Source organism: Chiloscyllium punctatum, chromosome 20 (assembly GCF_047496795.1).
Source record: "Chiloscyllium punctatum isolate Juve2018m chromosome 20, sChiPun1.3, whole genome shotgun sequence".
Lineage (NCBI taxonomy): Eukaryota > Metazoa > Chordata > Chondrichthyes > Orectolobiformes > Hemiscylliidae > Chiloscyllium > Chiloscyllium punctatum.
In genome coordinates this window covers 29,038,083-29,050,171 of record NC_092758.1, presented here as the reverse complement: position 1 = coordinate 29,050,171, position 12,089 = coordinate 29,038,083, and the positions used below count along the sequence as shown (strand labels likewise).

The 12,089-nt window shown below is 37.6% G+C and overlaps 1 protein-coding gene across 2 annotated transcripts in view; it reads right to left on the bottom strand.

Moving 5' to 3' along the window:
• The window catches only part of gabrb2a (gamma-aminobutyric acid type A receptor subunit beta2a), a 267,997-nt gene that overhangs the window by 12,404 nt on the left and 243,504 nt on the right, over nucleotides 1-12,089 (bottom strand). For both annotated transcript variants that reach the window (XM_072590566.1, XM_072590567.1), the window contains 3 exons: nucleotides 7,107-7,244; nucleotides 3,521-3,673; nucleotides 2,061-2,302 (listed from right to left, as the gene is read on the bottom strand). In XM_072590566.1, the coding sequence (XP_072446667.1) occupies nucleotides 2,061-2,302; nucleotides 3,521-3,673; nucleotides 7,107-7,244 (533 nt within the window). The remainder of the gene's footprint in view (nucleotides 1-2,060; nucleotides 2,303-3,520; nucleotides 3,674-7,106; nucleotides 7,245-12,089) is intronic.

Sequence of the window (12,089 nt, the reverse complement as noted above, 5' to 3'; positions counted from 1 at the left end):
AAGATGTATCCTCAATACAGAGGGACCTGGCACGTCAGTGCAAAAGATGAGGCTAAAGTATTTGTTACTAGTGTGAGCAATAAGGGCAGAGTGGATGATCCACTTTGGCCTTGTTATATGATCCCCAACATCATAGATGTGAATCATCGGTTGATTTCAATTCACTCTATGTTAAAGAAATGGCAGAAGGCACTGTCTATAGCAAAGGCTATGAGCCCTGACAGCTTATCATTGTAGCACTGAGGTTCTTGAGAACCAGCCAAGCCTTTCCAGTATATCTGCAGTACTGGGAAGTACTTGAGAATATAGTAAATGTTACCAAATATGTAGGCTCCATAAAAACAAAAAGAGGACACATCAAATCTGACCAATTACTGCTTCATCAGTCTATGCCCAATCATCAGTAAAGTCCATGGAAGTTGTCTTTGACAGTGGTATCAGGGAGTGTACACACAGCATTAATCTGCTCACTGATGCAGCCTTGTTCTAAACATGAACAAAACATCAGAGCTAAAGTGAAAGCGACTCTTGATAACAAATTAGCATTTGATTGAGTGTGGCATCAAAAAATGTAATTGAAATCTGTGCCAATTACGGGGAACTATATCTAGCACAAATGAAGATAGCTATAGTCTCTAATGGCAAATGAGAGTTCAAAACTGGGAAGTATATTTTCAAAGTGAGAGGAGGTAGGTTTTAAAAAGGAAATGAGGGGTAACTTTTTGCATAGTGAGTGGTTAGTGTTTGGAATGAACTGTCAGAGGAAGTGGTGGATGCAGGTACAGTTACAATGTTTAAAAGACATTTGGATAAGTATATGAATAGGAAAAGTTTGGAGGGATATGGGCCAAATGCAGGCAGGTGGGATTAGTTTAGTTTGGGAACATGGTCGATGTGGATTAGTTGGACCAAAAAGTCTGTTTCCGTGCAGAATGACTATGACTATGAATAATCTCAGCCTCAAGATATTTTTAAAAACCATTTACTACATTTAACTTACTTTAACCTTTAAATAAAAGCCCCACTGCACAGACTTCATAAGTACTTGGAGCTGATTTGTGTGAAATCAGATATGCAGCACAAATTCTTTAAAGACAAATCTTAGGCCTTGTCAGCAGAGAGAATGAAGTAGGTATTTCATACTTTTTTATATTGTGGACAGCTTTTACAAAAGTTTAAAGGCCACACACTTAAATTCTTTGACAGTGCACAGTTCTGTTGATAGCTTGACAGTTCCAATGACTTTATCTAACTTTTACATGGATTCATGTCTACATATGACATCTCAGGCACTTGGCTTCCCCTGAAGATATCACCAGACTAATAGATGTAGCTAAAAGGTGTTCTACCTCTTTAAGAGTGCCTTTGTCAATCAAAAGAACTTTGGCCATATTGGATTTCTCTGAAAGATCTAAAATTCAGAAGTCACTTCTTGGACAGTGCAGTCATGAAAATTGGATCTGAGTTTTAAGTTGTAACTGACATCATGAACCACAAATAAGCAAAGTACAATCAGGCCCCCATCCTCTAACAGAAATGGTGGCTGTCATGCTCGGGTTGCAGGAATTATGGAATTGGACCTCTGTCTCTATTTTGGCTAAGCTCTGTCTTTATCCAAATTCAAGATATAAGGTCAGGTGTGAAGACATTACTCTCGACTGCAGAGTGTTCTATATGAATGGCAGCTGCTCATACACTGAAGCAGTCCATGCCCTTATGGAGCAAGGTCTGGACAACATTGTGATTTGGGTAAATAAGTTACAAGTGACAACATTTGTACCTAGTGGGAGCCAGACAATGACCGACAACATAAGAGAATATAACCATCCTGTGTTATTTGATGGCATTATCACAATCTATTGCCAAGATCTGACATGCAAGACTTTTGTTTTCAATTTTTGACAAACAGGTGAATATATGGAAGTATTTCATCACCATCTTTTAGAAAGTTAAATTTTGAATGACTAGAAAGAGACGAAACATAATTAGTATTACTGTGCAACTGCATTAATCACATTGCCCTTTGAAATACTTCGACACCCACTTTTTAAAGAAACTACCTTGGCTTCTGCTCTTGTCTTTTCATTGTTAGCTTTTGCTGCTTTCTCTGCAATCTTCTTTTGACGTTGTGGTCCTCTTCCAAAAAAGATGTAGTTAACCAGGGCATACTCCAACAGGGCCAAAAACACAAACACAAAGCAGCACATCAAGTACATGTCAATGGCTTTAACATAGGGGATCTTTGGAAGTGTCTCCCGCAGATGGGTGTTGATTGTGGTCATTGTAAGTACCGTAGTAATACCTGCAAAGGATTAAACAATTAACCTGAATGTGTGCTCATCAATATTTATCCATTAATATTTTCATATCAGACATTAACACTTATCATGCCAGAAAACTAAGAATAAAGTAATTTAAGTTGTTTTAATCATGCATTCATTTATATGATCTATAGAAATGTGGTTTAAATAATGTATCAAAAATGTTGATATCAAGAAAGACAGAATATTATGTCCAATATAAATTTACTCTTTGTAAATTTTCCAATAGTTTTTTTAAACCAGTCAAAAATGAATTGTATCAGGTAGTTTAAATGAGTTTATTGTTTATTACATGCTGATAACATACCCTTTGTGTCTGCGAAATGGAATATAAAGGTGAATTTAAAAATGTATCAATAAAAGTATATTTAGTACAAGGCTGTGAAATAGCTGACATAAATTCACCAGTGTGACAACTGCAAGATGATACAATTGATATCTGAAGTAATTCTTGATGCGGACTATTCGCAATTTTGTTTTTTAGTTACGGTCGAATGAAATAACAAGCACATTGTTTGACCGAAACTGTCTCCTTTAAAAACAAAATTTATGATAATGTTCAATGTTTGTACTGAATAAAATGTCACAGAATGCAATTGCAGTTTGATTTTTTAAAAAATTCTAACATAGTCAGAGTTCCCTGTATGCCCTAAGTGCTTTGAATTGTTATCTGAGAAAGAAAATGCATCCTGTGTTGGATGTAAATAAGACTATTCGAAATCAGTCTCATCTGATTATGTTACTGAATGAAATGTTATCATCAAAAATAACAAAAGTGGTTGAAGTTTCACTCAGAAAATTATCTGGAATATGCAAACGAGAAAAGAAACACTAAAATGACATCTTGGCAGTACATTTCTGAAACATTCACACCAGAAAATTAAGATATTTAAATAATCAAACATTTCTATTTAAATGTATACTTAGAATATAAAATGGACTTTCTTTTTCAGCAGATTGTTATTACAGAAGTTTATTCCAGAACATTTTGAGGTCTGGGTTAGGAAGTGATCACACAAAATAAATGGTTAATTTCAGCTAATGATGTCTTCAGATTGTGGTTTGCACAATTTGAGATCATAAAGTTTTGGTACTTATTAGTTACAAAGTGAAATACACCAAGCAGAGAAAAAAAATGTAAGGGTTGTACAAGGAATAAATAATAGCATGCTAACTTGTATGTATTTGTAAAGCCATACCTAAAGCAACTCGTGCAGCAGATGCATCATAATTAATCCAGAAAGACACCCATGACAGGATGGTGATCAAGATGGAGGGCATGTACGTTTGCAGAATGAAGTAACCAATATTTCGTTTAAGCTTGAAACTGAGTGACAGCCTGGGGTAAGAACCTGGGAAAAAATAGTATACAAATATTTTAACTTCTATTAGTGAGCTGAATATTAAGTGTGAGATCAATACAAATAAAACATTCCCAATGAACCAAAAGCACACAAATTTCTAACATCTCGATATTCTTAAAGCTTCTCAAATTAGAAACCACATCGTCTTTAAGTTGTTTCTAAAAATGATGAATACCAGAGGGCTTGGCTTCCTTTAAAGCTGTTTCAGGAACTGGATTTTATGGCCTTCAACTGGACTTGTTTAAATGAGTGAGGTTGGGGAGAGTTGGAGGTCAGGGGGAAGCTACAGTGGAGAGAAGGCATGGAAAATATGCCAGATCTTAGCCAATGTCTTTCCTACCCAACTCCAATCTGCTCCCAATAATACAGTACGGTGAGTAAGCCAGCTACTCCTCTATTCCTATGGGTTATCATTGATCAGAAAATGAAATGGAGCAGCTGTATAAATACTGTGGCTACAAGAGCAGGTCAGAGGCTGGGAGCCTCCATCCACCACCAAGACAGGGTGGCAGCATTATGTATCACCTGCAAGATACACCGCAACCAACTCAATGAGTCACCTTTGACAGTGTGTAGACCAGTGATTGAAAAAATTAGAGTTGAATTTAACTGTTCTCACAAAGTGAGAATTAATTGGCAGAACATCAGTTGCCCATTTTACACTTACTCAATTATTCTTTCCATTGAAGTCTTAAAAACTGCTTTTACGTTAATTGGACAACACTCAGGTGGAGCGATTGCTCATAATTTATCTGTAACAGATTGTTTTAGAACTCGGCATTTTTTTGTCATATTGGGAATGGAGAGAGAGAGAGAACGAGATAGAATCATTGTGCTTGACATCAAGAAAGGCTTTGGCAGTTCTGTTCCCCCAAGACCCACAAATATAATTTCAAACTTAATTTTACTGAGCTTCTTTGTTTCTACTGCCCATGAAACAATTGGAGAGCTCCCTGACCAATTTTATTAATATCTAAAGTTTCTCTATGATATTGTAATAATTTCAGATAAATAGATCAATACTTTCACAAAAGTAGTATAGGGGTCATTTAAGTTGGGGGAGTAGTGAAGAATGTAGTACAGTAGTAGGGAACAGAATGATTAGGAGATCACCATTGTTCTCCTCAACTGAGGAATAAGAGGTCTTATGGCTACCTTCTTTAACCAATGCCATTGTTAAGGATGTTAATAGGGTTCGATAGCAATTTGGAATAGGAGAGGTAGAATCCATATATGTTCCATATGGATGCCAAAAGTATAAGGCAGAACTAAGAGAGATTCTGCTAAGCGAGTATAAATAACTAGGGACTCAACTTTAAAAAAAAGTTTGGGATTTTGAGTTGAGCCATAAATAAATTGGCAAGCTGTAAATAAGATCAGGAAATTGAATATGTGACCAAAGATCGCTGTGGGAAAAATGGACCTCAAATCATGAGGCATGGGCATTGTAGTGGGAAACAGAGCTAAGTGATCCCATAATAATAGATTGAAACTCTGAGTTTTGTACATTCAGTTGTGAATGATGGTGGATAATTTAAACAACTCATTGGAGGAAGAGGCTCCACAAATATTCCCATCCTCAATGATGGAAGAACCCAGCATATCAGTGCAAAAGGTAAGGTTGAAGCAATAGCAGCAATCTTCAGCCAGAAGTGCCAAGTGGATGATCCATCTTGGCCTCCTCCAGTGGTCCCCAGCATTACAGATACCAGCTTTCAGCCAATTTGATTCACTTTATATGATATCAAGAAACTGTTGGAGACACTCGATACTACAAAGACTATGGGCTCTGACATAAGTTGTGTGCCCCAGAACTTGCCTCACCTCTAGGCAATCTACTCCAATACACTTACAACACCCATATTTACCCAACAATGTGGTAAATAGCCCAGTTTTGTCCTGTCCACAAAGAAGCAGGACAAACGCAACCCAGCCAATTACTGCCCCATCTGTCTACTCTCAATCATCAGTAAAGCAATGGAAAGTATCAACAACAGTACTATCAAGCAACACCTGTTCAGCAAAAACCTGCACACTGTTGTCCAGTTTGGATTCCACCAGAACTGCTCAGCTTCTGACCTCATTACCGCCTTGGTTCAAACACGGACAAAACAGCTGAATTCTAGAAATATAGTGAGCATGACAGCCCTTAATTGGGCCTACTTGACCAAGTGTGACATCAAGGAGCCAGGGCAAAACTGGAATCATTGGAAAACTCTCCACTGTTTGGAATCATACCTGGCACATAGGAAGGTAGTCGCAGTTGTTGGAGGTCAGTTATCTCAGCTCCAGAATATCTCTGTAGAATTGCTCAGGGTAATGTCATAGGCTCAACCATCTTCAGCTGCTTCATCAATTACCTTCCCTCTATCATAAGTGGGAATGTTTGCTGATGACTATGCAATATTTAACACCATTTGCAACTCCTCAGACACTGAAGCAGTCCATGTTCAAATGTATGAAGACCTGAACCAATATTCAGGCTTGGGCTGATAAGTGGCAAGGAACATTCATGCCACAAAAATACCAGGTAATGACCATTACCAATAATAAACAATCTAACCACCACCCTTGACATTCAAAGGTTTTACTATTTCCCACTAACAATATTCTGGTGACTACCTTTGACTAAAAACTCAGCTGGACTGCAATATAAATATAGAAGCTACAGGGCAGGTCAGAGACTAAGAATACTCCAATGAGTAACTCACCGTCTGACTCTTCATAGATTGTTCACCATCTATAATGCACAAGTCATGAGTGTGGTGAAACACTATCTACTTGCCTGGTGAGCACAGCTCCAACAACACTCCAGAAGCTTGACATCATCCAGCACAATGCAACCAGCTTTACTGGCACCACTTCCAAAACAGTCAGTCACTGACACTTAGTAGCAGCAGTATGTACTATTCACAAAATGCACTACAGCAATTCACCAAAGATCCTTAGCACTTTCGAAACCCATGACCATCTAGAAGTCAAGGGCAGCAGATACATGGAAACATACCATTTTAAGTTTCCCTCCAAGTCATACACAATCCTGACTTGGAAAATGTTGCCATTCCTTTACTGTCGCTGGGTCAGAATTCTGGAGTTCCCTCTCTAAAGACATTGTGTACCTACCTACAACAAATGGACTACAGTGGTTCAAGACAGTTCACCACCAGCTTCTCAAGGACAACATGGGCCAGCAATAAATGCTAGCCAGCCAGCGATGCCCGCATCAAATAAGTGAATTAAAAACACTGTTCTTGTGGTCTCCCTTAAACCACATTAGGATCAATGCCCTCCCTGGCTTTATGTCTTTAGTCGACTGTAATGAGTCTGGAAAAAATATTTGTGGTGTCAGATTGGTTTAACACATGATTTTGTGATGAGGAATCTGTTATTCATATATACATACAAATTCTTCATCAGATACCTGTAGAGAAAACAACATTCTTGGAAATTAGGTGATAGTCAACGATAGAAAACTGTGGCAACTCAATCTTCTCCACTCCAGTTACTGCTCGAGGAGCTCCACGCCAGTAGAATTCAATGTCATCTGTTGTGTATCCATCTGGAAGAAAATGTTGTTGATCATGTGTGATGCTTAACAAAGTTAGACATTTTAAGCCACAATTAAGATCAAACTTCTACAAATAGTATTGAAAATAATATTTGCTATCTGAGGCCAGATATTGAAGATGCTACAATTTTAAAGGATTACAGCACATTTTAAGAGATGTGTACCGCTACAATTTCTGGATTACTGGTAGTAAGTTTGCAGGACAAATAGCTCAGGGAAAATGTTAACACTTCTTTCCATCACCCACAATGAGCACAGGAATATTGGTTAAGTGACTATGTTTGAAAAAAAAGGTAACTTGTCCCTTTTTAGCTTGATTATATCTATTTTGAAATTGGTGAAAAATTAGTTTTACAATGGCAGGTCTGCAATTATGATTTTTAAATTAGTCTTCATTCCTTCGATTTTATCATCAATTTAAATTTAAAGACTGTAAACTGTATTTCCCAAGTCTTGGTAAACCTACAGGTAAAGGGAACTGTTAATGGCAGGTTAGTACTTGTTCAATGCTGCTTGTGATCCAGGAATATTCCCCAAAAGCAAATCGGTCATGATCTCTTTTTTTCCTATTATCTGCTGATTATTCTTACAACTGTCATCCTCTCCATCAATTATGATCTGTGAAATGAGACTCCCAATAATCTTTTTGATTGTTAACACTGCGCTGGAGGTCTCTGAACTACTCTGCTATTATGCAGAGTACACTTTACCATTGAACAACTATTCAAACTTCAATTTGAATAGCTGTCAGGGTGCAAATGCATTTACTTTTAATGTGGCCCTGTTATTACATTTGGCAGAACCACTGCACTAATAATGTTTCCTTACACTAACAATTTCCCCTGCTCCCACCTTGCAAATATTCCATCCTTAATATCTTATTTATTAGTCTAATATCTCAGCGGAGCTCAACACCATTAAAATACTGTGGTAAATGTAGAATCTTATCTATTGTCACCGTCAACATCCCCAAAACAGTGAGATATATGTGAATTGGGCAAAAAATGTGTATGGATCTATTTTTGAGGTACTTAATCACTTGTGCAAAGAGCATAAGTCAAACGCACTTGTCATGAATAAATGAGCAGGTTACTATTGTTGGTCTCAATCTTGATTTGCAACTTATCATATTGTAGCCTTAAATTTACACCGTTTAATTTGTGTTTAAAACACAGACTTCAAAAAGAGATGCACTTCAACTATAAGCAATTGAATGTAGCAGAAGCAGAAAAATCAAGAGTCAATTTTCCAACATTGCAACAAAACTCCATAAAACCAAAGATGTCGAAACAGAAGATGACCATTCAGCTCATCGAGTCTGCTCCACTGTTCAATAAGGTCATGGCTGGTCCGATAATTCTTAAATTCCCTTTCCTGCCTTTTTTCCTATGAACCTTGATTTTTTTATTGATTAAAAATATCTATCTAAGCCTGGAATATACAGGATGACCTAGCTTTGACAGCCCTCTGTGGTAAAGAATTTCACAGATTCACTACCCTTTGAGAGAAGAAATTCTTTTTGTTTTCAATGTGCAATCCTTCATTCTGAGATTATGTCTTCTGAAGCTAGACTCTCCCATTCTTTCAATATCTACTTAAGAAACTTGTACTTTTCAAAAAAGTTGTCTCTTATTCTTCTAAATTCCAGTAAGTACAGGACCAACATAGTCAACTTCTTCTCACAAGACAGTCCCTTCATACCTGGTAGCAGTCTAGTGAACCTTTTCTGGACTGCAATCATTAGTAAGAAGCCAAAAACAGTTTGCAGTCAAGAGTAGTGATAACATCTTTCTGTCCTGCAATCAGATATCCTGACAAAATGCTGGCCAATAATAATGGAGAATGTTTGTGCCAGGAGCAGCATTGCATAGGCCTGGCATTATTAGGAAGAACTTTAATAATATAACAAGGGTTGCTAAGATTTTTTACTTCAATTTCACACCATTCTCTGTGTGATCCATAGTGAGTAATCACTACCCACTACCCTTTTGTACTTCAAGTACCAGCATTCCCAAAACATTCATTCGTATATTATGCTCCCTATACAACATACTGCAACTTTTCTCCTCATTAGTAGTACCTTCACCTCCTCAGACCAATGGAACCACCACTGCTATTTTTCTTGATCTGCATTTTTTCAAATCATTAAATGAACATTAACACACACCCTTCTTTCTTGAAGAAACATTGTATTCACAGGTACACAAGTGACTTGGCTAACATTAATATATTAATTATAAAGAGCATGCTTCTAGTAATGTGCTATGCTTCGATTAATGAGGTAATCTGAGGTAAGATGAATTATGTGTCTAGTACTCTTATACTCTCAATAACAGTGATGATATTGTGAGTATGCCTCTTAAAAGTAAAATCACATAATGATTGTGACCCAAAATAACAATGCCCTTTGTCAGCACCATGTTTTGTGATGAATCCTCATCACTGCTCATTATGTATTACAAAGTAATTGGACTCTTGGACACCATACTGTAGATTTGCTGCCACAAGCCTCCTTTTAAGTTGTGTCTGTTTTATCTAAAATAAAGGTGATGGCCTAGTGGTATCATTCAGAGACGTGGGTAATGTCTTGGGCATGTAGGTTCAAATCCTGCCATGGCAGATGGTGGAAGTTGAATTCAATAATTTAAAAAAATCTGGTATTAAGATTTAAATGATGACCATGAAATTGTTGCCAAGTTTTTCCAAAAAAAAGCTAGTTCACTAATGGCCTTCAGGGAAGGGAAATCTGCCACCCTTACCTGATCTGGCCTACATGCGACTCCAGACCCACAGCAAGGTGGTGGGCTTTCAAACACCCTCTGCATAATTAGGTACAGCAATAAACATTGGCCTGGCCAGTGATATCCACATCCCATTAATATTTTTTTTTTAAAAAAGGAAAAACCATGACAGCACTCTTGCAAGAAAAATGTTCTTGTCTTAAAATGCAAGGTATTACATGGTAGCAGTCAGGTACAAGTTACATTAGTATGATATTGGTATTTTTAATGAGAATATGACACAATCTCTTTGTGATCCAGAGCTGTACTCCTCACCCAAGACTAATGGCATTATTCCATAGGTGGAGTTTAATGCATTCTTTAGCATTAGCTCTTTGAGAATCAAACATGTTACACAATATCATCCATGCTCCATGAGTGGACATCATGGCTGTCAGTCATAGAGGTATATTGCATGAAAGCAGGCCCTTCGGCCTAACTCATTCATGCTGACTGGGTTTCCTAAAATGAACTAGTCTCATTTGCCTATGTTTGGCCCATGTCCCTCTAAACCTTTTCCATATATGTACATATCCAAACATCTTCTATGTGTTGTAACTGTACCACCTCTACCACTTCTTGTGGCAGTTCGTTCCACATATGCATCACTCAGTGTGAAAAAGGTACCACTCAGTCTTTTTAAAAATATTTCCCCATACCTTAAACCTATGCTCTCTAGTTTTGGACTCTCTTATCTTAGGGAAATTCACCTGATCCATGCCCCTCAAAATTTTATAAACATAAGCTTCATATGTTTTAGAGGGAAAAACACCCAACCTAACCAGCTTTTCCTTATAACTCAAGTCTTCTAGTCTCAGTAATATCCCTGAAAATCATTTTTGCCCTTTTCCTATTTTAATAACATCCTTCCTATAGCAGAGTGACCAGAATTGTATGCAGTACTCCAAATGTGGCCTTAGCAATGTCTCATACAGTTATAACATGACATGCCAACTCCAACATGCAATGCTCTGACCAATAAAGTTAAAAATCATGCAACATTAGGTTATAGTCCAATAGGATTGTTTAGGAGTAATAACTTTCAGAGCACTGCTCCTTCAAGGTAACTAGCATCTGATGAAGGTGCAGCACTTTGAAAGCTAGTACTTCCAAACAAACCTGTTGGACTATAAGCTGGTGTTGGGTGATTTTTAAACTTTATCAACCCCAGTCCAACACTGGCACCTCCACATCATGGCTGACCAATAAAGGCAAGCATGCCAAATGCCGCCTTCACTACGCTGATTGTAGGTCGCAGAAATGCTGTGAAAATGTGTCAGGATAAAACAATGTTTCTTGTACATAAGTAGATGACAGAAGTCTATGGAAGTGAGAGGCAAATGAAATGATCTTGAGGACAATGTCAGGTGAAAAGTGTGATAATTGCAGCAAAAACAGGTTGAATTAAGCATCTGCGAATAAAGATGAATTATGGGGAAATGCTTGTTGCTGCGGCACCTGAGGTAGTATAGAGCTAAAGATACTGTAACAGAGATGGAAGTTCCATTGAAGTCAGGTCCTGGGTGTAATGCTCCCCAACATTCATTTATTCCAATGTTGCTCACCACTGCTGTTAAACAAATTGCCATCAGTAAGGGTGAAAGCTTTCCTCTCTTGGTTATGTCTGCACCAACATCTGCAAAACAACAACGTTTTTGCTTTTTTATCACTTCATTAATGGGAAATCAGCAAACAGCTGCCACCTGCATCTTCTCTTTCTCACCTATTCAATCAGTGGGAGGCCAATTAAAATCACAGAATGATGATGCCAAATTATGTGCATACCTTCCCAGCTAAAGTTTCTGATGTTGACCATGCCATCATACATAACTTATTTGCAAAGTGGAAATGAGAGAAATCTAGTTCCCACTCATTTTTGTTCTTTATGGCTAACCTATGGCTAACCACTAAGCCACCTTGCCGCCCAACAAATATATGGGAAAGAAAATCTCTGTAACGCCATCTGAACTCATTGCTGAGTTCAAACAGATCCCATTTTCACTCAACTTAGAGTCTTATAGTGCAATAGGTACAAATTTTAAAAATAGACATCAGT